Here is a 26,179-nt window from a genome sequence, read left to right as displayed (position 1 = left end):
ATGTGAAACACGAGTGCGAAAAGCTTGGCCAATCTTCCCTGTGGAGTACTCCAGACATTACTAGTACCCTAGTCCCGCGAGCCTTAATACCTAAGAATTACCGCAACCCAAAGCTCAAAACTATACAGACAAATCCGAAACTGAGTTCTCTCAGGACACAGTTTCTTAAAGTTAAGGACAACTATGAGCTAGAAATCTTCCAAGACGATATCCTGCCTCTGGTTGAAAAAAAATTATATCTACAGTTTAGATATAGTACTTTGCCAGTACGTGCAGTCACCAACAAATGGGCCGGGCAGAAAGTGCAGGGTTGTCCTGTATGCATTACACAAGATGAAACAGAAATGCATATTTTATTTTTCTGCCCTGGTTACCAGCAAGTGAGGCGGTACTGGCTTGTACCGCTTTGTCGTAATTTGGGTTTTAACCACTGTAGAGAGGCTTTTCAGGTTTTAAAATATGATACATCCAAACCCATTGTGTTTGCTGTCTCAAGATATTTAAACACGATTTGGCGAAGGAGACGGGCTTTTAATCAAAAGGAAATAAAACCATAAAACGTGCATTGGTAGAACAATTGTATATTTGATTTCTAGAGTGCAGTTCAAGATATTGATTTTTAGTCCTATATTACTTTGTATATAGATTTACCTTTGATGAATTGGATTTTATTGTAAATTTTCTTTTAAATTACGTATATAAATATTGCTGCTATTTCTCTAGATATTCGCCGATTGCACACATCAACTGATACATTCCATCGTTGTTCCTCTAACCCTTTGCCTCCTTCACCCCTCCAAATTGTTAGGCAAATTTCCTGTATACGATTTAAAATTTGTGTCCGCTTTTTCTGTGGAGTGTTTTTCCTGTTTTAATGATGCATTTATTGATTCAAAATGTATGCTGTTTTATTATCTTGCCTACTTTTTATGGTCCTAGTGACCGAAATAAAAGTTCTTGAAACGAAAACATACCTATTTGAGGATTATCAGAAAAAACTGAGATGCCACAAACTGCAGATTCCAGGGGGCAATGATGGGCGTGGCATACCTCAGGTCAACTAATGCCCGAGATCAAGGACTGACAAGTTTAAAACGAGTTGGGCTGTGATCACCTCATCCTCACTGTCAGCTATAGTGTTTTCCTTTGACCAGTCTGACAGTTAGGTCTTCAAACAGGACCAGAAATGTACCTTCAGGGCTCAAACGTGAAGCGAGGGGATGAGCCTGCAGGCAGTAATATGTTCATGACACGTAGGGGTTGAGTGGCACTCAGGTATAGCACACCACTGAAACTACTAAGGGATGGAGTGCAGTCAGACTGGGCCTGCACTGAGGAAGAGTCTAATTGCAAGCCCTAATTCGGCTCACAAGCATTTCCAGAATCCTCCGACTGCCTCAGACCCAGCGCCAACTCATTGAGAAGAACATTTAGAAGGCAGCGACACTCAGACAGTAAAAAGGCACAATGCTGTACAGAAGTCACTGGAACCCGCCCAGCAACAGACAGCTACCAAATAAAGTGTCAGCTACTCTAAGCTCACATTACAGGAAAACAACCATTCACAGGTGAGGCTGTACAGCACTTAAATATTGTACCAGGCGCACATATGCTCTCCATGGCCCCACAGTCACTAAGCAACTGACTAGAGCTTCCTCAGTTAATTCAAGGCTTCCACATCTTTTACTGATTTGCTGCTAGCTCCTGGGTGCAACAATCGCTAGAACAGCTCCCCTTTACTATGAGAAAAAATTAATGTCGGGGAACTTTTCATTCTACCCTGTCCTGTGACTCAACAATTTCTAACAGTTTAAAATCTACTAAGTTCTGTAACAAAATGCTAATTAAACAGATTTTTATGGCAAACAACATTGCAAGGTTCATACTGTTAGTTGAAACAGTGGAAAATTAGATGATGGGGCTCTGCTTGCAAGCATTTCACTTTCTTGGTCAATTAATGGATATTAATGCAGCAGTGAATGAAAGACATCATGAACAAGATGGCGACTTATGTAAGAGAATTAAAACAGCAAATCAAATGAAAGTAACAAGCACCTGAATACGGGATGATTCGTTCAATTTACTTGCACCCCTAGACAACTGAGCATTCTTTGAAATTCACTACATTTTAGACAATGTAGGCAAGCGTATTTATATTTACAATCAGTCCCAAATTTGTATTCATGTGTGGTATTAGCTAGATTCTTGAGGGCTGCTATTTTTAGAAAAAAGTCACTAACAGCCAGATTCATCAAACCAGAATCGGCTCGCAAAGGGCCAGATTCTGAGAATCTGGCCCTTTGCGAGCGCTATTTTTGCATTTGGGATGCATCATCCCAAATGCAAAAATCGCAAATGTAGAAATCGCTAAATTGTGATTAATTGCATTTAAGGAAGAACAGCCGAGCCCTCGAGAAAGCATGGCGCAGAGACCCAACACCAGACAACATGACCGCCCTCAAGCTTGCCACCCGAAAACACCACCAACTGATCCACGCCACCAAGAGAACTGCTTTCAAGGTACGACTGGACAACAACGCACACAACAGCAAGGAACTCTTCACCATCATCAAAGAGCTCTCCAACCCCAGCGCCGGAAACAACAACATCACCCCATCGGAAGACCTCTGCAACTCCCTCGCCTCCTACTTCCACAACAAGATCGCAGACATACACAACAGCTTCAGCACACAACCGACGCACCCCACGACCGCACTGACGCCCCCCACCACGACCATCCGCGCCTGGACCCCGATCACCACCGATGACACCATCCATACGATGAACTCCATCCACTCCGGATCCCCAACCGACCCCTGCCCTCACCACGTCTTCAACAAAGCCAACGCTGTCATCGCACCCCATCTGCGAGACATCATCAACACCTCCTTTGACACGCCACCTTCCCGGAGAGCTGGAAGCATGCCGAACTCAGCACTCTACTGAAGAAACCATCAGAGGACCCCACCGAACTCAAAAACTACCGCCCCATCTCGCTCCTCCCGTTTCCGGCCAAAGTAATTGTGAAGACCGTCAGCAAGCAGCTGGCCGCCTTCCTCGAGACGAACGGATCCGTCGACCTCTCGCAGTCTGGCTTCCGGGCCAACCACAGCACCGAGACCGCCCTCATCGCAGCCACTGACGACATCCGAGCCCTGCTCGACAACGGAGAAACAGCGGCCCTCATCCTCCTGGACCTCTCCGCGGCGTTCAACACTGTCTGCCACCGCACCCTAGTGCAGCGTCTCAGCAACGTCGGAATCCAGGAGAAGGCACTAGAATGGATCATCTCCTTCCTTGCCGGAAGAACACAGAGAGTCTGCCTACCACCGTTCAGATCAGAAGCCACCAAAGTCATCTGCGGCGTTCCTCAGGGCTCCTCGCTCAGTCCCACCCTCTTCAATGTCTACATTAGCTCCCTTGCGGCTATCGCACGCCAACACAACCTCAACATCATCTCCTACGCCGACGACACCCAGCTGATCCTCTCCCTCACCAACGACCCCGCCACCGCCAGAGCTAACCTACACGAAGGGATGAAAGACGTAGCTGAGTGGATGATGGACAGCCGCCTGAAACTGAACTCAGACAAGACGGAAGTTCTCATCCTGGGCTCCTCACCCTCTGCCTGGGACGACTCCTGGTGGCCCCCCACCCAAACCAACAGACCACGCACGCAACCTGGGCTTCATCTTGGACTCCTCCCTCTCCATGACCAGACAAGTCAACACCGTCTCCTCGTCATGCTTCAACATCCTGCGCATGCTACGTAAGATCTTCCGCTGGATCCACACCGAGACCAGGAAGCCGGTCACCCAGGCCCTCGTCACCAGCCGACTGGACTACGGCAACGCCCTCTACGCCGGAACCACCGCCAAGCTCCAGAAGAGACTCCAACGGATCCAGAACGCTTCAGCAAGACTCATCCTCGACATCCCCCGACACAGCCACATCTCCGGACACCTGAGAGACCTGCACTGGCTCCCGGTCAACAAGAGAATTACCTTCCGCCTCCTCACCCACGCACACAAAGCCCTACACAACCAAGGCCCAAGATACCTCAACAGCCGCCTCAACTTCTACACTCCCACTCGTCAGCTCCGATCGACCAGCAACGCCCTCGCCGCCGTCCCCCGCATCCAAAGAGCCACCACAGGAGGAAGGTCCTTCTCCTACCTGGCCGCCAAGACTTGGAACTCCCTCCCGACCCACCTCCGCCTAACCCAAGACCACCTCGCCTTCAGGAAGCAGGTCAAGACCTGGCTGTTCGAGCAGTAGCGGACCCCCCCCCCAAGCGCCTTGAGACCCTCCGGGTGAGTAGTGCGCTATATAAATGTTCTTGATTGATTGATTGATTTAAAATACAAATGTTTAGGTCTTTTAAATGTATTGTTATGCACACTTTTAGGATTCATAACTCTGAATCGAATAAAGATGATTATGAAAACGAATGTAGGGACAAAATGTAAATTATCCAGGACTCGCATTCCCCAGGTGAGAATCCCAAACTACCACTAACAAGGTTCCACCATAGTGGGGCTAAAATAACAAAATGTAATAAGGGTCCTGCTTCATTTCCCCCTCTTTGTGGTTGGCAGCAGATAGATACACACATGAAGTCCTGATCTTTGAGAAGACACAAATGGGCAAAACAGATTGTTATGGTCTCCTCAACAATAACCCTACATTATGTTTTGTCATTAATTTGAGCATTCCTGATTACTTTCCCTTTTCTGTAATTATATTAAAAAAAAAGATTACCATAATGTCGTGTCCACAAGAGAAAGAAGCCACTGAGGCCAATGGAGTAGAAGATGCCCCCAACAATTGTCTTCCAGTCGCTGGAGCGTGTTTTCATTTCTTCATAGGAGCGCTCAAAGCTGATGCGATATACTATGAGAAAAGGCACAGAAGGAAAAAAACGTTTTCAAGCCTCCAGAATGATAATACACAACAGCATACTGTTAGAAACGGGACCCTGGCTGGCCAAGACTCGCGTCGAGGTCAGTCAGGGATCACCATTCCCAAAGTCAGGGCAAGGGAGTTACACGCCAAGATAACCCCTACTCGCCCTCTAGGTAACGTGGCGCGAGCAGTCAAGGCTAAACTTGGAGGCGATGTAAGTTAAGTATTTGCGCATGCACCCCAGCAACAACAACCAAAGGCCCACCACAAAGGAAAACTCCACACAAGGTTATATAAAAATAGCCTTTGTATTATAAAAAATATACATCAGATAAAACACACATCTTATTACACTGTGCCAACAGGCACGGGCGGAATTTACAAGGGATATTTGTACAGGACAGGGCCACTTGACCACTGTCAAGGGTATCAGCACTTTTAGAAGCAATACTTTCAGTAATAGCACTTTAGAAGCAATACCTTCAGTAATAGCACTTTAGAAGCAATACCTTAAGTAATAGCACTTTAGAAGCAATACCTTCAGTAATAGCACTTTAGAAGCAATACCTTCAGTAATAGCACTTTAGAAGTAATACCTTCAGTAATAGCACTTTAGAAGCAATACCTTCCGTAATAGCCAGTGTAGCACACAATATAAAAGTAGAGCATACAACCAGTAATCACTGGTAACAGGACCTCACTAGCACCACCTGTACTAGGGAGAAAACAACCACCTATATGTCACAATACCTATAGGGGTGCAAGGATAAAACACATGATGTATTAACATTCAGAGGTGTACAAACAGTAACAATTGCGCCAAACTCACAAGTCACCACCTGTGACTGTCCCGGGGTCCCAATGTCAGGGCCTAAACGTAGCAGTTGCCCACAAAGTGCTGGGCAACTGGAGCAGGGAAAGTTAGGGCAACGTTGGAGCCTCTCTAGGCTCTGGACAAGAACAATGAACTGGCCCTCCTGAGCCTCTCTCAGGCTCTCAGACAAGGGGGGGGGGGGTGCACTCGAGCCTCTCTCAGGGCTCGCAAAGTACAAAATTGCCCCCAGAGACTCTCTGGACTCTTAGACAAATAAGGGCACTGCTGGGCCTCTCAGGGCTCCAGCAACAAAGGTGCAGCCTCGCTGGGCTGTGGGGTCCCTCTCTGGGGACCCAGGAACACTTAGGGCGCTCGAAGCCTCTCTGGCTCGCCAAACCACTGCGGCGCTTTGGAGCCTCTCGTTGCTCCAACACTAAGGTGCCCCCTGAGCCCTCAGGCTCAAAAACACGGAGATGCTCTCTTGAAGCCCTCGTGGCTTCACTCCGCACTTTAGCGCTATCTCGCGCTACCAGAGAGAGGGGGGGGGGGGCGGACACCGACAATGTGTCCCGGCGCCCCTCCCTCCAGCACTGCCACACTCACTGGGTCAGGTAGAGACGGTCCGGGGCTCTGCTCCTTCTCCCGGGGGTCCTCTTGGGCGGCGGGGATCTCCTCACCGCAATGGAGCCTTGCCTGCACCTTTTCGCCGCCTCGCCTCGCTGCTGGGCTCTTCTCTCCCGGCGGCGAGGCGGGACTTCCGGTTGCTTCTCCCGGGGCCGCGCTGTGATTGGCCGGCCGGCCGGAACACTTCCGGGTCGTCGCGGGCAGCGCGGCGGCCCGTTCCAGGCACTCGTAGGCGGGGAGCAATTTACCGAGGAGTGGGCTCCCTCGAGGTAAAAGCGAAAACGGGCGGCAAGGTCCCTGGCAGGGTGGGCACCTGCCAGGGGGCAGATTAATCAAAAGTAAGCGAGGTGGCACTCGCTTGGGGCGGACAATGCCGGGTGGGCACCGGCCTCTGCAGACAAAGCGCTCCCAGCGCTAGAGGGGTGACCACAGCGCTTCCCAAGCCCTGCAAGCAAAAATAAAGCGCTCTTAAGCGCTAAACAGCAATCAAAAGCGCTCCCAGGCGCTAGGGGCCAACAAGCCCAGCAAAAGTCCTTTCAAGGGGCAGGGGGGCAAGGCTGGGCCCAGAGCCAGCACACTGGGTCTCCAGGCAGGGAGACTCCCCAAGTGGCGGTCCTCTGGCCCAGCAGCAGCAACAGCCCCCTCTGGCAGGATCCAAAGGTAGAACATTTTCAGTGGGGACACAGCCCCTTCTTATACTGACAAATCTTTTGTCTAAGGTGCAGGGTGGGGGGAAACCAGTCACAGCTGGTTCTGGAGCACTCTTGATGGCCCAACCACCCATTTCTTTCACTGGGGAGGCTAGGGTCGTTAGACACACCACAGGGGGGCGGAGCCAGCATTGTGTGGGGAAAACCCAGCCCATCCAGGACACAGGTACACTCCTCCCACACATCACTCATGCTAATCTCCCACTCACCACCGGGCAGACCCATCCAGACTTCCTGGAGCCTGGCATGCCAGCCAGCTCCAGCCAATCACGCTCCAGCACCCTCACTGCACACATATCTCAATGTCCAGAAGTAGCACTTCCCTTCTAGACACATACATGCCGCAGACACCATCTCGCAGCATTCACTCTCACGAGTTTATACATACTAAACTCGAGCCTGCACTCCCCACGCATCAGGAACTACCAGGGACACACACATTCCCCATGCATTCCTATGGGAGGGCAGGCCAGCCATACTACACGCACGCACTTTCACTCTGGGACTCAGGGGAAAGTGCGCAGAGACCCAAAAATCACTGACACAGGGTCACAAATAAGGCAAAAAGTCTAGGGGTGAACCTGCCCTGCGGGCCAAGTCCAACACAACCCCCTTCCAGCCAAAACGCAGGGGAGAACAATCCCCACCGTGATGGACTTCCCTGCTTGGGGCGATAGAACACGGACGCAGGCCCGCCACTGCCGGGACACCCTCCTGTTCTATGCCACGGTGAACCCCTAGGGTTCCTTCTAAAGCTACTGTAAGGACCAACTGGGCTACCCCACTGGTACTCCTCAGCTGTCCGCGGCCAGGACCAGGCCCTGGGCCACCCAGGTGCCACCGGTCCTTGCCAATTCGCAGAGCGGGGGGTAGTAACCCCTGGCACATAGTGTCCATTCTCCACTCTCCCTGTCTGCAAGACAGGACTAGACTGCCACTGGTTCACCAGCCTTCGGTCTACAACCTCAGGCGGACCAGGAGTCTCTGGGAAGGCTCTCCTCCCCTTACCTCTTCTTTTAGGGTTCCTCCTCCCCGTGCGAGGGAGACACCTAGAACGCCATTCCAACCTAGGGTTTAACCCCTCAGGTTGCACCGGGGTCAGAGGTGGGCTTTCCCACCCTCTGCACCCCCTTCCAGAGGTCTGCCCTCTCCCAACTGGAGAAGTTCCTCTGGAAGAACCGGTCAGGACACTGGTTACAGTCGTCCTACCCTTCAGGTCAGGCCGAACCTGAACCTGGCCTCCCAACCTCCGGTCTAAAACCTTTGGTGGAATAATTGCCTGGCACTCCAGGACTTCTGGGGACTCACACGCAATCCCCCTGAGGCTGACACATGACCCATGTGTCGTGTGACTGTCTGTCTGGAGCAGATCTCCCGCCTCCTGTCCACCTGACAGTGCGCAAAGATCCCCCAGACCAGAAGTGGCGCCACCCGGGTCCACCCAAGAAGATCTAGCTCAACTGGCTAGTCTCTGGTCCACTGGTGCATCCACTGGGAAACTCATCCCCCAATCACTCCTCGCTTCGGACTTCTGTGCCCTCCCAACTGGAGCGACACTGCCGGACACTGGAACCCCTGGAGCTCTAGTTACAGACGCTCCAGGTTCCCTAGACACTAGGAGATCCTCCTCAAGTGTACTAACAGGACAGCCTAGGTCCCTAACCTGGTTTTCCCTCAAGAAACCACCCAAGTTCTGAGACAGGGCTTCGGGCCTCTGGGTGCTCTCAGCCACCCACTGACTCCTGCTCCACTGAGCCAGGTAGTCAGCCCTTCCACCCTTCTTACTATACTGGGACCTAGCTGGGCTACACTGAGCCTCTTCCACCACGCTGGGCTGGAAGATACCTATACCACTACTGTTGGACTCACTCTCTAATGACTGTACAGAACCTCTGGCCCTTTCCCAGCGGTCTGCTTCCACTGCAAGCTCCCATGGTTCAGACAATCCACACCCCAACAGGTGTTGGCGCAACCCTGGGGAACAACAACTGAGCAACTGCTCTCTGAGAAACATATCGAACAATATGTCCCAATCACATTTCGTGGGCTCCCGTACCCAATCACACAGGGCTCCACAACAGTCCTCCTCAAAGTCTACCCAAGACTGGTGAGACGGTTTCCTAAGGTTCCTAAACCTCAACCTATTCTCCTCCTCTGGGGAATCCAGAAAATTAAGACTGCGGTCAGGGGATAACCTACACTCTAGGGCTATCTTCTCCCTGGCCAAGGCCCTCTCAGCCTCTGCAGTCCGCTCATTCACACCCAGCTGCGCCATCTCCCAGCCATGCTCTAACCTGAGCTTCTCCATGGCCAGCTGGTGCTCCCTCACTTCTCTCCCATCCACCCACTCCTCTGGGGACAGGGAAAGGGATGGGGTGCTACATCTGACACGGGACCCAGCAAGGGACTCCCTATCTAGGGGGTACTCGCTCTCTGCTGGCGCCCATCTACTGTCAAACTCACTCTCCACATCAGACTCTTCAGGGTTCCCCTCAGACCCACCACCCTCATGGTGTGCGGTCCGGGCCCTCTCCCTCTCCCTCTCACTGTGCTCACGCTCCCAGTCACTCTTCTGCCACAGGATCATGTTATCCCTAAGCTTGGACTGGGTGTCTGACTCACTCACTGGGATGTCTCTCTCCTTACATAACCGTACCAACTCATGCACCCTGTACTTAAACAGGCTACAAAGGTTAAAAGGAGATTCCATCTTGACAGGATGCTCACAGACACGTGCAACACAAGGGATCTAGCAATCTGAAGTAAAAGTACACAATTCCAAAACTTCCACTCTCCTTAAAAAAAGAACTCACTCATGCGTCCAGGGAAACACACCATTCATCCACACACACCCTCTCCTCGGATCGGTAAGGCAGTTTCTACCACCCCTGACTTCTCAACCTGACCACATGTGACTCAGGTACCAAACTCTGGAAGCAGGGCGGGGGACAAATGTACTGAACACAATTATCAAATGACACTCTTCAGGAGAAGCAATAATGGAACTTCACCAAAAATACAATAATCCCCAAAAATGTGGTCATCTAAAATGCAGAGCTTTGTAGTGGCCAGTTGCCACTGTGGTACAACGCAAACACAAATCCTTATCCTCACCGCTTGCCGCCAATGTTAGAAACGAGACCCTGGCTGGCCAAGACTCGTGTCGAGGTCAGTCAGGGATCACCATTCCCAAAGTCAGGGCAAGGGAGTTACACGCCAAGATAACCCCTACTCGCCCTCTAGGTAACGTGGCGCGAGCAGTCAAGGCTAAACTTGGAGGCGATGTAAGTTAAGTATGTGCGCATGCACCCCAGCAACAACAACCAAAGGCCCACCACAAAGGAAAACTCCACACAAGGTTATATAAAAATAGCCTTTGTATTATAATAAATATACATCAGATAAAACACACATCTTATTACACTGTGCCAACAGGCACGGGCGGAATTTACAAGGGATATTTGTACAGGACAGGGCCACTTGACCACTGTCAAGGGTATCAGCACTTTTAGAAGCAATACTTTCAGTAATAGCACTTTAGAAGCAATACCTTCAGTAATAGCACTTTAGAAGCAATACCTTCAGTAATAGCACTTTAGAAGCAATACCTTCAGTAATAGCACTTTAGAAGTAATACCTTCAGTAATAGCACTTTAGAAGCAATACCTTCCGTAATAGCCAGTGTAGCACACAATATAAAAGTAGAGCATACAACCAGTAATCACTGGTAACAGGACCTCACTAGCACCACCTGTACTAGGGAGAAAACAACCACCTATATGTCACAATACCTATAGGGGTGCAAGGATAAAACACATGATGTATTAACATTCAGAGGTGTACAAACAGTAACAATTGCGCCAAACTCACAAGTCACCACCTGTGACTGTCCCGGGGTCCCAATGTCAGGGCCTAAACGTAGCAGTTGCCCACAAAGTGCTGGGCAACTGGTGCAGGGAAAGTTAGGGCAACGTTGGAGCCTCTCTGGGCTCTGGACAAGAACAATGAACTGGCCCTCCTGAGCCTCTCTCAGGCTCTCAGACAAGGGGGGGGGGGCACTTGAGCCTCTCTCAGGGCTCGCAAAGTACAACATTGCCCCCAGAGCCTCTCTGGACTCTTAAACAAATAAGGGCACTGCTGGGCCTCTCAGGGCTCCAGCAACAAAGGTGCAGCCTCGCTGGGCTGTGGGGTCCCTCTCTGGGGACCCAGGAACACTTAGGGCGCTCGGAGCCTCTCTGGCTCGCCAAACCACTGCGGCGCTTTGGAGCCTCTCGTTGCTCCAACACTAAGGTGCCCCCTGAGCCCTTAGGCTCAAAAACACGGAGATGCTCTCTTGAAGCCCTCGTGGCTTCACTCCGCACTTTAGCGCTATCTCGCGCTACCAGAGAGAGAGGGGGGGGCGGACACCGACAATGTGTCCCGGCGCCCCTCCCTCCAGCACTGCCACACTCACCGGGTCAGGTAGAGACGGTCCGGGGCTCTGCTCCTTCTCCCGGGGCTCCTCTTGGGCGGCGGGGCTCTCCTCACCGCAATGGAGCCTTGCCTGCACCTTTTCGCCGCCTCTCCTCGCTGCTGGGCTCTTCTCTCCCGGCGGCGAGGCGGGACTTCCGGTTGCTTCTCCCGGCGCCGCGCTGTGATTGGCCGGCCGGCCGAAACACTTCCGGGTCGTCGCGGGCAGCGCGGCGGCCCGTTCCAGGCACTCGTAGGCGGGGAGCAATTTACCGAGGAGTGGGCTCCCTCGAGGTAAAAGCGAAAACGGGCGGCAAGGTCCCTGGCAGGGTGGGCACCTGCCAGGGGGCAAATTAATCAAAAGTAAGCGAGGTGGCACTCGCTTGGGGCGGACAATGCCGGGTGGGCACCGGCCTCTGCAGACAAAGCGCTCCCAGCGCTAGAGGGGTGACCACAGCGCTTCCCAAGCGCTGCAAGCAAAAATAAAGCGCTCTTAAGCGCTAAACAGCAATCAAAAGCGCTCCCAGGCGCTAGGGGCCAACAAGCCCAGCAAAAGTCCTTTCAAGGGGCAGGGGGGCAAGGCTGGGCCCAGAGCCAGCACACTGGGTCTCCAGGAAGGGAGACTCCCCAAGTGGCGGTCCTCTGGCCCAGCAGCAGCAACAGCCCCCTCTGGCAGGATCCAAAGGTAGAACATTTTCAGTGGGGACACAGCCACTTCTTATACTGACAAATCCTTTGTCTAAGGTGCAGGGTGGGGGGAAACCAGTCGCAGCTGGTCCTGGAGCACTCTTGATGGCCCAACCACCCATTTCTTTCACTGGGAAGGCTAGGGTCGTTAGACACACCACAGGGGGGCGGAGCCAGCATTGTGTGGGGAAAACCCAGCCCATCCAGGACACAGGTACACTCCTCCCACACATCACTCATGCTAATCTCCCACTCACCACCGGGCAGACCCATCCAGACTTCCTGGAGCCTGGCATGCCAGCCAGCTCCAGCCAATCACGCTCCAGCACCCTCACTGCACACATATCTCAATGTCCAGAAGTAGCACTTCCCTTCTAGACATATACATGCCGCAGACACCATCTCGCAGCATTCACTCTCACGAGTTTATACATACTAAACTCGAGCCTGCACTCCCCACGCATCAGGAACTACCAGGGACACACACATTCCCCATGCATTCCTATGGGAGGGCAGGCCAGCCATACTACACGCACGCACTTTCACTCTGGGACTCAGGGGAAAGTGCGCAGAGACCCAAAAATCACTGACACAGGGTCACAAATAAGGCAAAAAGTCTAGGGGTGAACCTGCCCTGCGGGCCAAGTCCAACACATCCCCCTTCCAGCCAAAACGCAGGGGAGAACAATCACCACCGTGATGGACTTCCCTGCTTGGGGCGATAGAACACGGACGCAGGCCCGCCACTGCCGGGACACCCACCTGTTCTATGCCACGGTGAACCCCTAGGGTTCCTTCTAAAGCTACTGTAAGGACCAACTGGGCTACCCCACTGGTACTCCTCAGCTGTCCGCGGCCAGGACCAGGCCCTGGGCCACCCAGGTGCCACCGGTCCTTGCCAATTCGCAGAGCGGGGGGTAGTAACCCCTGGCACATAGTGTCCATTCTCCACTCTCCCTGTCTGCAAGACAGGACTAGACTGCCACTGGTTCACCAGCCTTCGGTCTACAACCTCAGGCGGACCAGGAGTCTCTGGGAAGGCTCTCCTCCCCTTACCTCTTCTTTTAGGGTTCCTCCTCCCCGTGCGAGGGGGACACCTAGAACGCCATTCCAACCTAGGGTTTAACCCCTCAGGTTGCACCGGGGTCAGAGGTGGGCTTTCCCACACTCTGCACCCCCTTCCAGAGGTCTGCCCTCTCCCAACTGGAGAAGGTCCTCTGGAAGAACCGGTCAGGACACTGGTTACAGTCGTCCTACCCTTCAGGTCAGGCCGAACCTGAACCTGGCCTCCCAACCTCCGGTCTAAAACCTTTGGTGGAATAATTGCCTGGCACTCCAGGACTTCTGGGGACTCACACGCAATCCCCCTGAGGCTGACACATGACCCATGTGTCGTGTGACTGTCTGTCTGGCGCAGATCTCCCGCCTCCTGTCCACCTGACAGTGCGCAAAGATCCCCCAGACCCGAAGTGGCGCCACCCGGGTCCACCCAAGAAGATCTAGCCCAACTGGCTAGTCTCTGGTCCACTGGTGCATCCACTGGGAAACTCATCCCCCAATCACTCCTCGCTTCGGACTTCTGTGCCCTCCCAACTGGAGCGACACTGCCGGACACTGGAACCCCTGGAGCTCTAGTTACAGACGCTCCAGGTTCCCTAGACACTAGGAGATCCTCGTCAAGTGTACTAACAGGACAGCCTAGGTCCCTAACCTGGTGTTCCCTCAAGAAACCACCCAAGTTCTGAGACAGGGCTTCGGGCCTCTGGGCGCTCTCAGCCACCCACTGACTCCTGCTCCACTGAGCCAGGTAGTCAGCCCTTCCACCCTTCTCACTATACTGGGACCTAGCTGGGCTACACTGAGCCTCTTCCACCACGCTGGTCTGGAAGATACCTATACCACTACTGTTGGACTCACTCTCTAATGACTGTACAGAACCTCTGGCCCTTTCTCAGCGGTCTGCTTCCACTGCAAGCTCCCATGGTTCAGACAATCCACACCCCAACAGGTGTTGGTGCAACCCTGGGGAACAACAACTGAGCAACTGCTCTCTGAGAAACATATCGAACAATATGTCCCAATCACATTTCGTGGGCTCCCGTACCCAATCACACAGGGCTCCACAACAGTCCTCCTCAAAGTCTACCCAAGACTGGTGAGACGGTTTCCTAAGGTTCCTAAACCTCAACCTATTCTCCTCCTCTGTGTAATCCAGAAAATTAAGACTGCGGTCAGGGGATAACCTACACTCTAGGGCTATCTTCTCCCTGGCCAAGGCCCTATCAGCCTCTGCAGTCCGCTCATTCACACCCAGCTGCGCCATCTCCCAGCCATGCTCTAACCTGAGCTTCTCCATGGCCAGCTGGTGCTCCCTCACTTCTCTCCTATCCACCCACTCCTCTGGGGACAGGGAAAGGGATGGGGTGCTACATCTGACACGGGACTCAGCAAGGGACTCCCTATCTAGGGGGTACTCGCTCTCTGCTGGCGCCCATCTACTGTCAAACTCACTCTCCACATCAGACTCTTCAGGGTTCCCCTCAGACCCACCACCCTCATGGTGTGCGGTCAGGGGCCCTCTCCCTCTCACTGTGCTCACGCTCCCAGTCACTCTTCTGCCATAGGATCATGTTATCCCTAAGCTTGGACTGGGTGTCTGACTCACTCACTGGGATGTCTCTCTCCTTACATAACCGTACCAACTCATGCACCCTGTACTTAAACAGGCTACAAAGGTTAAAAGGAGATTCAATCTTGACAGGATGCTCACAGACACGTGCAACACAAGGGATCTAGCAATCTGAAGTAAAAGTACACAATTCCAAAACTTCCACCCTCCTTAAAAAAAGAACTCACTCATGCGTCCAGGGAAACACCCCATTCATCCACACACACCCTCCCCTCGGATCGGTAAGGCAGTTTCTACCACCCCTGACTTCTCAACCTGACCACATGTGACACAGGTACCAAACTCTGGAAGCAGGGCGGGGGACAAATGTACTGAACACAATTATCAAATGACACTCTTCAGGAGAAGCAATAATGGAACTTCACCAAAAATACAATAATCCCCAAAAATGTGGTCATCTAAAATGCAGAGCTTTGTAGTGGCCAGTTGCCACTGTGGTACAACGCAAACACAAATCCTTATCCTCACCGCTTGCCGCCAATGTTAGAAACGGGACCCTGGCTGGCCAAGACTCGCGTCAAGGTCAGTCAGGGATCACCATTCCCAAAGTCAGGGCAAGGGAGTTACACGCCAAGATAACCCCTACTCGCCCTCTAGGTAACGTGGCGCGAGCAGTCAAGGCTAAACTTGGAGGCGATGTAAGTTAAGTATTTGCGCATGCACCCCAGCAACAACAACCAAAGGCCCACCACAAAGGAAAACTCCACACAAGGTTATATAAAAATAGCCTTTGTATTATAATAAATATACATCAGATAAAACACACATCTTATTACACTGTGCCAACAGGCACGGGCGGAATTTACAAGGGATATTTGTACAGGACAGGGCCACTTGACCACTGTCAAGGGTATCAGCACTTTTAGAAGCAATACTTTCAGTAATAGCACTTTAGAAGCAATACCTTCAGTAATAGCACTTTAGAAGCAATACCTTCAGTAATAGCACTTTAGAAGCAATACCTTCAGTAATAGCACTTTAGAAGCAATACCTTCAGTAATAGCACTTTAGAAGTAATACCTTCAGTAATAGCACTTTAGAAGCAATACCTTCCGTAATAGCCAGTGTAGCAGACAATATAAAAGTAGAGCATACAACCAGTAATCACTGGTAACAGGACCTCACTAGCACCACCTGTACTAGGGAGAACACAACCACCTATATGTCACAATACCTATAGGGGTGCAAGGATAAAACACATGATGTATTAACATTCAGAGGTGTACAAACAGTAACAATTGCGCCAAACTCACAAGTCACCACCTGTGACTGTCCCGGGGTCCCAATGTCAGGGCCTAAACGTAGCAGTTGCCCACAAAGTGCTGGGCAACTGGTGCAGGGAAAGTTAGGGCAACGTTGGAGCCTCTCCGGGCTCTGGACAAGAACAATGAACTGGCCCTCCTGAGCCTCTCTCAGGCTCTCAGACAAGGGGGGGGGGGGGCACTCGAGCCTCTCTCAGGGCTCGCAAAGTACAAAATTGCCCCCAGAGCCTCTCTGGACTCTTAAACAAATAAGGGCACTGCTGGGCCTCTCAGGGCTCCAGCAACAAAGGTGCAGCCTCGCTGGGCTGTGGGGTCCCTCTCTGGGGGCCTAGGAACACTTAGGGCGCTCGGAGCCTCTCTGGCTCGCCAAACCACTGCGGCGCTTTGGAGCCTCTCGTTGCTCCAACACTAAGGTGCCCCCTGAGCCCTCAGGCTCAAAAACACGGAGATGCTCTCTTGAAGCCCTCGTGGCTTCACTCCGCACTTTAGCGCTATCTCGCGCTACCAGAGAGAGGGGGGGGAGGGGGGGGGGGGGCGGACACCGACAATGTGTCCCGGCGCCCCTTCCTCCAGCACTGCCACACTCACCGGGTCAGGTAGAGACGGTCCGGGGCTCTGCTCCTTCTCCCGGGGCTCCTCTTGGGCGGCGGGGCTCTCCTCACCGCAATGGAGCCTTGCCTGCACCTTTTCGCCGCCTCTCCTCGCTGCTGGGCTCTTCTCTCCCGGCGGCGAGGCGGGACATCCGGTTGCTTCTTCCGGCGCCGCGCTGTGATTGGCCGGCCGGCCGGAACACTTCCGGGTCGTCGCGGGCAGCGCGGCGGCCCGTTCCAGGCACTCGTAGGCGGGGAGCAGTTTACAGAGGAGTGGGCTCCCTCGAGGTAAAAGCGAAAACGGGCGGCAAGGTCCCTGGCAGGGTGGGCACCTGCCAGGGGGCAAATTAATCAAAAGTAAGCGAGGTGGCACTCGCTTGGGGCGGACAATGCCGGGTGGGCACCGGCCTCTGCAGACAAAGCACTCCCAGCGCTAGAGGGGTGACCACAGCGCTTCCCAAGCGCTGCAAGCAAAAATAAAGCGCTCTTAAGCGCTAAACAGCAATCAAAAGCGCTCCCAGGCGCTAGGGGCCAACAAGCCCAGCAAAAGTCCTTTCAAGGGGCAGGGGGGCAAGGCTGGGCCCAGAGCCAGCACACTGGGTCTCCAGGCAGGGAGACTCCCCAAGTGGCGGTCCTCTGGCCCAGCAGCAGCAACAGCCCCCTCTGGCAGGATCCAAAGGTAGAACATTTTCATTGGGGACACAGCCCCTTCTTATACTGACAAATCCTTTGTCTAAGGTGCAGGGTGGGGGGAAACCAGTCGCAGCTGGTTCTGGAGCACTCTTGATGGCCCAACCACCCATTTCTTTCACTGGGGAGGCTAGGGTCGTTAGACACACCACAGGGGGGCGGAGCCAGCATTGTGTGGGGAAAACCCAGCCCATCCAGGACACAGGTACACTCCTCCCACACATCACTCATGCTAATCTCCCACTCACCACCGGGCAGACCCATCCAGACTTCCTGGAGCCTGGCATGCCAGCCAGCTCCAGCCAATCACGCTCCAGCACCCTCACTGCACACATATCTCAATGTCCAGAAGTAGCACTTCCCTTCTAGACACATACATGCCGCAGACACCATCTCGCAGCATTCACTCTCACGAGTTTATACATACTAAACTCGAGCCTGCACTCCCCACGCATCAGGAACTACCAGGGACACACACATTCCCCATGCATTCCTATGGGAGGGCAGGCCAGCCATACTACACGCACGCACTTTCACTCTGGGACTCAGGGGAAAGTGCGCAGAGACCCAAAAATCACTGACACAGGGTCACAAATAAGGCAAAAAGTCTTGGGGTGAACCTGCCCTGCGGGCCAAGTCTAACACATACAATATGAAGGAACCACAGGGAAGGAGAAGTACAACGTTCACACCCAAGAGTTTTCAAAAATATGCAGCGACACACGTTACTGAACATGTTTTTCTGTCACACTGAGTCTCAGGGTTTAACGGTGTTCGGGCAAAATGTTGAGTCCAAAATATCGTGTGGACAAAATATTGTGTCAAGAATATGGAAAGCAAGAATATTGTGAAGGCAAGTTTCTGTGGGCATGCTTAACTTCACATAAAAGTACCTTGATGAAATATGTATCTTTTAAGTAGATGTGGAGTTAGGAATAGTGAATCTATGCTTCCCTATTTGCATTTACCTTCTCGATATTTTTGACACGATATTCTGTCTATACAATATTTGTGTCTTCGAAATTCTGTCAGTGATCTGCCTATTCAAATCGAAAAGCCAACCCACACCTGGCCCCACCGCTCTTACCTGCACGGGCCGCGGCTGACTTTATAATATATTAACCTACACAAATGAATGATATTCAATGACCCTGAGAGAATGAAGGTCCTGCCTTGATTGTTTCAAGCCTATGATCTGCAGCTAATACTGGCTGTCAGCAGCATGCACTTAACTTATTCAGTCACCTTGCCAGCGTTACCTATAGAATGGGTGTGGCATAGCCTATGTGACTCCTGTGCAACTCTCAATGGCAAGCACATACTTGCACTAAAACCTTGAAACTGTATTAGCTCTTGTTGAATGTGCTGGGACAAAAGACAGAGGAAATGTGACCTGTCGGCCAGAGCTGCTGCCTTGGAACTGGGGAACCAGGTTCCAGTCCCGGCACCAGTCAGCTTTCTTGGCAGATCGCTTAATCTCCCCATACCTACAGGAAATGCCCATGGGCCAAGTTCCCCCCCAAACAAAAGTGATATGTGGCATTGGGGATGCATAGATCTATCTAACAGTGATTTCCTTAGCAGCAGCTTGCCCGGAATGGCTGCCTCTAAAAGCAACACCTGGTTTGTATATCTAAATAAAGAATTATTACTTTATAGTGAACACCTGGTTTGTCAGTACGGCAGACAGTTATTTTTCTGTCTAAGTATAATATGAAGAAAGTCATGCTCCAAGATTCTGCAGTTTTCTCAGCTGAAGCAGCATGTTAGTGACAAAAGAAGACCAGAGGAATACATTATTGTACGTGGAATGCAGACAACACTTGTTAACTTTAGGAGAGGGAGGTCTCTAGTACCACCTTCTACTAAGGGAAAACAAGCTAAAATTCAGAGGCGCAGAGTTTTAAGCTTACCACAGAGCCTTGCATAAGTAACAACAACTGGAAAGATTGTCTTCCAGAAGAGAAGCCTCATTTACAAGGCACTAAGTACTTGAAGGGTCTATGCATTAGTCTGGCCGGGAGCAGATTCGAATCCTAAGTCACCACAGGATGGTGCTCGGCATGTTGGACTACCCAGTGCACAGTTCATGTTTCCAAGAAGCCTCTGAAACCACCATGCTAAAAGACTATCATACTTTAACATGTGTCCCGCTGTCTGTTTTATGGTTAAAAATTAATCTAGGGCAAGGAGGCAGAGTGAAGGTTTTTGCAAATCTAGACCTCAGAATGGCTGTGATAATTGGATCCATTTGAGAGGATTAGGGAGGATTTTTGTTCATTCGCTGAAAGCTCCGGATTGAAAGTGGTCATGGTGGTTAATGCCAGGCTCACTCCATGTCTCCCAAAATTACGCTTTGCTCTGGTAAGTATCCAGGTAACGGTAACAGTGGACCTTTTGCAACAGTAGAAAGTCACCTACCACAACCAAGATCTTTGTGAAGATGCCCAGCTCCAGGACTGACCAAAAAGCAGAGTCTTCTGCTGGTTTCATTGGTTTTCCACTTTGAAGAGAATTGACTTCCTTTGCTCCTGATAGACGGTTACATGAAAGTATGCATCCTGCAAATCTACAGAACAAAACTATTAGTTACTCCCATTACCAGGGAGTAATGTGTAAAATATAACCTCCCCTTTTAGTAGGTAAGGGTGGGTCCTGTTCTATTATTCTCAAAATGAGGACCATATAGACATCCAGTAGATATTCCTGAGGTGCATACGGGCCAGAGGTAACCTGGACGAATAATGATGGGGAATCTGTGAACATTAATCCATCAACTAATAGGACTCAGGGAGCAATGATGACTCAGATCTTATGGTATTTGGAACACAAATGGGTCATCATGAACACAGTCTGACATCAAGGTCAAGTGTTACTTCTCATGCCTCACCTGATTCCCTTAGGTTCCCATTATGATGTTGGCTTTAGCCTAGCCTAGTAAAATCTCTGGACTGGCAGAATGGCTTGCAGTGGGACTCACAACACTGACTTATCTGTCAATGTTGGAGGATGAAGCATAACCCTTCAGCTAAGATACCATCAAACAAAGCTGACTGAGCGTGGGCGATGGTGGTGTTCCGAAGTTATGACTTTGAATGTTTAGAATTTATTGTCTAGAGACTTTGACATAGACAAAGATATAGATTTTCTCTAAACTGTCGAGGCCTGATTGACGATTTGTGATTCAATGAAGAGAGATGTCTTTGATGGAAGGGTCAAGGACATCTTCAGTAAATGCCCTCATTTGCCAACTGGGCAATGGTGGCTGTACATCCTACAGAACCATACTGCTTTGTGTGATGCAATTCCTTATGGTCACCAGTACCAACATCAGGGTAAGGAAACTAGTTGGGTGTATCTATGGCCCTCATTAAAAATGCCTGGGTAATTCTCTTGGTAACTTTGCCCCTGGTGTCACCGATACCAGAGGGCCCGTTGCTTCGATATCGAAAAGACTGGGGGATAACATATGAGCCCTTTATAGTCTACTTAGAAATGTGGAATTACTGGGGAATAAGGTATAAAAAGGCTTAAATGGCATATATGCCTTTATTATGTGCTTGTGCCTATTTACAGCAATCATCACACTCGCTTGGGATTCCAAGTGCTGATACCACCAGCATTTCACTTGTGGCACTAGTGGAGGCAAACTATTTATGGGATAATAAGGTACACAAAGCAGATGTAAATTCATATAGAGAATTACTCAAACTAGCACTTCTCAGTAAACTAACCACAAAAACAACTGTAAGCACCTAGCGCAAATGTAATTTTTCACAGGGTTTTTTGCACCCTATCATATCGCCCAGACTGAGGGCGAAAAGTATAAAAAAAGCATTTTGCGATTACCAAACAGCAATTTTTACCGAACTGCTACTTGGCAATCGCAAAATACTATGTATGTAAGGAATCGCAAAAGATTTAGCAATTCCTTAATATTACCAAATAGCGATTTGCTAAATAGGGGAATTGCTATTAGGTGATACTACTCCATTTGTAGTCCCATAGGTGCAAATGGTTTTGCATTAGCTAATTTGCGATTACCTAATTGGTAATTGCAAATTAGGTAATGCAAAGCCAAGGGGTCTAAGGCCTCACTGAAGCATCCCCCCTCACCCCCCCCCCAAAAAACTAATGTGCTAAAGTAATGCACTACATGGCACTTTAAAAATGCATTTTCAAAATTTGCACATGGTTACTATCGGCTTCGAATTGATGGTAAAAGAATTTTCCAAAATGCAGAGTTTGCATTTAGAAAATGCTTGGTACATGTGCTAAGGATTCCCTATTTGTATTCACAATTTTAGGTAATTGCTATTTTGACAATTACCTAAAATTGTGACTACAAATCCTTTCATACATCTTGATAAGCTATTTTGCACTTGCAAAACGTCGAAATTACCGATTTGCATCGTTTGGGGATACAAAATAGTTAGATACATCTGGCCGTAAATGTCCCTGTGTCCTTTCCTAACTCACGTGATTTGGACATTGTTTTTGTTGCCTCAAAAATGTTCAAAAGGGAACTGTAACTGGACATTATCTCACAAAACGGAATATGGCATCTTTTTCTGACGACAGAGAAACATCGTTTTGTGATAGGTGGGTTAAAACAAATCCTTGGACAGTGAGTCTGTTAAATGTTTAAATACACAAAGGACAATGTCCTCTAAGTGCAAAACCCGAACAGCTGATAACACAGCTGGCAAAGTGGAAATCTGCAATTAGAACTGGAGAACCACTGGTGTCGTAATCAGCAAGTTGCCTTAGATGTCCCAGGAAACAAACATGAACATTTCAACCTCCTTGTAAATCTGCCATCTCTGAGGCTACCACTCAGGGCCCCTCTCTGTAAAGTTCTTCTTCTCCCCCACAGGATACTCTGAGTCATGTGTAGTGAAGCACTCACGTTTATTTAATTTCAACACATGTATAATTGAGCTAAGGGCGCCGAGCGTCTAACTGCCTCCAGCTCCGGTCGCCAACTGCCGTTTCTATTCTTCGCGCCTTCTACTTTGTGCCTGGTGCGCATGCGCGCCTATCTGCTCTAGCCTACGGTGTTACGCGTCATCGCGTATGCGCCCGTAGACTAGAGCGCATACCACATATCTCCCCCCTTTAATGAAAACAAAGTTATAACATTTCCCCCTTTTGAGAGTGTCCTCCAGCCGTGAACATTGTCTATGTGGGGCACCGGGGGTCGGCACCAAGCTAGTGTCCATCCATCACAAAGTCACTATAACGAGAGGGCACTACAATTGCCCTTCCGCTGCGGGTGTGTCTTACCGGCATGTTCTCTCTCGCCTCTGTCTCTTCTTGGGACACCCCAGCTTCTCTCACTTCTGTTCTCCTCTCTGCATTCGCTTGCACTCCTCCTCCGTCGGTCGGCCTGGCTCCCAGGACAATCGCTTCACTGTCCTCACCTGCACCTTCTCCTTGGTTGTCTATGCCGTGATCTGAATGGGTTGTAACCTCCGGGTGATCCATGTCTCTTCCTACTTCCTCTGCTTTGGGCCAGACTAATATTTTATTGACTCTGGCCATGCGCTCTTGTGACCAGACTTTGCCATCACTGAGGAGGGCCGCTCTGCCACGCACTTCCCTGACTTGTAGTGGCTGGCTGAATTTGCTTTCGCCCTTCTTTTGTAGAGTGGGGAGTTTGATCCTAACCCACTCCCCTTCTTCCAGCGCCGTTTCTTTCGTGCTACGTCGCTTGTCGTAGTGCGCTGCATAGATCTTCTGGGCCTTCTCTAGATTGTGCTGCACCACCGCTGGGGACCACTTGCTGGTGAGGGTCTTCTCCCTCCATGCTACGTTGTCCCGGGTGAAGGGGTGCCGTCCTCTTAGCACTTGGAACGGACTATACCCCACCACCGAGGGTGTTATCCGATAGGCCCATAGCATGTTCATTACTTCCACCTCCCAGTCTTTTCCTTGCGATATGGCTGCCTGGATGGAGCCCATGAGCACCCTGTTGAACCTTTCGACCTGGCCGTTGCAAGAGGGATGGTACACGGCAGTGTGTTTCCCTACTATTCCGTTTCTCTTCATGTATCTCCCCCACTTGTCCGACACAAACTGCGGTCCATTATCGCTGAGGATGGTTTTGGGTATTCCCTCTCTGAGGAACACCGAGGTTAGAAACTTCAAGATCGTGTCCGTGTCCATTGACTCTTGTATGTCCACTTCTGGCCACTTAGAGTACTTGTCTATTAACACACAGATGTACTTATTCACACCTCTACTGTCCAGAACGGGCCCCAGAATGTCTATGGCCACATCCTCCCATGGGCCCTGCGGGGTGTCGAACTTCCCCAGTGCTGGTCGGAGTGGGCGGAGCACCTTGTCCGCTCCTTGGCATTGCCCGCACTCCCGCACTTGTCTCTCGATGTGGGCATCCATTCCTGGCCACCAGTACATCTGTTTGACCAACGCCTTGGTTTTCACTATGCCCAGATGCCCCTCGTGAAGCAACTTCAGCAGTCGAGGTATTATTGTCACTGGGGGAACCACTCTCTCTCCTCTGTACAAGAATATCCCGGAGTCACTCAGGGACAATTCTTCTCTTATCTCATAAAAACGTCGGACCCCCTCCGTTAGCTTCTTCTTGTCCGGCCATCCCGACGTGAGATGTTTCTTTACTTCCTTCTTCACCTCATCGAGCTCATAAGCCGCCTGCCATTCCTGCGCTCTGATCGATGTCTCGTGGTCCTCCATGCTGGCAACCATCTCCTCTGTGTCCGGTGCCTCTCCCGGCGCCTCTTCCATGGCTGATGCCCGGCTGAGGTAGTAAGCTACTTTGTTCTGCGTGCCAGGAAGATATTCTACATCGTACGTATAATCAAGCAGCTTCAGAGTCATTTTCGCTATTCTCGGGGTGGCAGTGTCATGGCCCGATGACGTCAACACTTTGATGAGTGGCTTGTGGTCCGTTTGGAGCCTGAATCTCGTGCCCCATAAGAACTGACGAAACTTGTTCAACGCCCATGTGACTGCCAGCATCTCCTTTTCAATTACGCTGTACCTCTGTTCCGTCGGGGACAGCGCCCGGGATGCGAAGCTGATGGTTTCTTTGGTTCCGTCCTCCCTTTCCTGCGCCAACACAGCCCCCAAGCCCTTGTCGCTCGCATCGGTTGTCACAATGGTCTTGCCCGTGGGGGCGTACCCCTGCAATGGGATGGCATGGCTGATACAGTCTTTAATGGACTCAAATTCGGACTGGGCCTCCCTGTCCCATTCGAATTTTGTGTTGTGCCTAATTAGTTCTCTCATCCTGTACGTTCTTGTGGCAAAATGTCTGACAAACTTACTGTAATACTCGGCCATTCCAAGGAATGACCGCACCTCCTCTTTAGTTGTTGGGGCCTTGGCGTCTTTTATCGCCTTCACATTCTGCTCCTTCGGCGAGATGCCATGCGTTCCTATCTCGTGCCCTAGGTAGGTCACTGAGCGAGACCCAATTCTGCACTTGCTCCATTCCGCCGTCATTCCTTTGCTTTGCAGCACTCCTAGCACTTGATGTAGTTTCTTGTCGTGCTCACCCTTGTCGGAGCCCATCACTAGGATGTCGTCTTGGAAATATTGCACTCCCGAGATGTCTTTAAACAACCTGTGCATCAACTTCTGGAAAACGGCCGCAGCGGATGCCAGGCCAAAGGGCATTCTCTTGAATTGGAAGCATCCAAAGGGCGTTATGAAGGCTGTGTACTTCCTGCTCGACCGGTGCAATTCTATCTGGTAGTATGCAGACGTGAGGTCTATGGTAGAAAAATGGTTGATGCCTTTTGTCCTTGCTAGCATCTCCTCTATCCTGGGGAGCGGGAACCTTTCCACGATGAGATTTTTGTTGAGCTCCCTCAGGTCCACGCAGAGCCTGACCTTTCCATTGGGCTTTTTAACTACCACCAAGGGCGATAGCCATTCCGCACTGTCCACTGGCTCGATGATATCTAGTTCTTCTAACTTCCGTAGTTCCTGGCGCACCGCCTCACTCGTGGATATCGGTATGTTCCGGACCTTATGCACTACTGGTACTGCTCCCTCCTTAAGAACCATTTTACGCACGAACTTGTCTAGTTTGCCTACCGTGCCCTCGAAAACTTTGGGGTATGCTGCCTTCCATTCTTCCTCCTTCGAGAGGGGCCATTCGTCCGTTAGTAAAATCTGTTCTTTCCCTCCGGGATTGAGTATGATGCCCAGATCACCTGCGTCTCTCCATCCGAGTACCGATGGGCCCTTCTCCGCTACATACAGGGTGCACGTGGCCACCCGTCCTCTGAATTCGAACTCCAAGTCCCTGCATCCTACCAGTGGGATGGAATTTTCGGTATACGAGATGGGTCTGATGTCCGGTGGCCACAGGTCGGGTCCTATGACTGGTGCGAAGTCCTCTTCCCATATCGACCTTTGCACGATGGTCCATGGGGATCCTGAATCCACGGCTACATGTACCTTGACGCCCCCGATGAGCATGTCGGTGCGGGGCTTATCCCTGCGCTTCCCGGATACATCCAGCACTTGATCCTCAATGCACAGCACCAGGTCATCCTCCTCTGGGTCTTCTTCTTCACTCACGTTGGCCGTGGCTGCGTCGATGCACTTGACCGTGGACTTCGACCCTTTCTTCCGACAGACCTTTTCGAAGTGACCAGTCAACCCGCAGAATGAGCACCTGGCGCGAAACGCGGGGCAACGCCTGTCCTGGGCCGTGTGCGCTGCACTGCCACATCTGTAGCATGCGAATTTCGTCCCCTGGTTGG

General features: G+C 51.1%; 1 protein-coding gene across 1 annotated transcript in view; it reads right to left on the bottom strand.

Moving 5' to 3' along the window:
- The window catches only part of LOC147722749 (cytochrome c oxidase subunit 4 isoform 1, mitochondrial-like), a 370,649-nt gene that overhangs the window by 145,468 nt on the left and 199,002 nt on the right, over nt 1–26,179 (bottom strand). The window contains exon 4 of the mRNA XM_086966886.1: nt 4,762–4,893. Within this exon, the coding sequence (XP_086823012.1) occupies nt 4,762–4,893 (132 nt within the window). The remainder of the gene's footprint in view (nt 1–4,761; nt 4,894–26,179) is intronic.

The sequence above is a fragment of the Lissotriton vulgaris genome, chromosome 4_1 (assembly GCF_964263255.1).
Source record: "Lissotriton vulgaris chromosome 4_1, aLisVul1.2, whole genome shotgun sequence".
NCBI classification, from domain to species: domain Eukaryota; kingdom Metazoa; phylum Chordata; class Amphibia; order Caudata; family Salamandridae; genus Lissotriton; species Lissotriton vulgaris.
The sequence above is the reverse complement of the archived record's forward strand: the minus strand, read 5'-3'. Positions and strand labels throughout refer to the sequence as shown.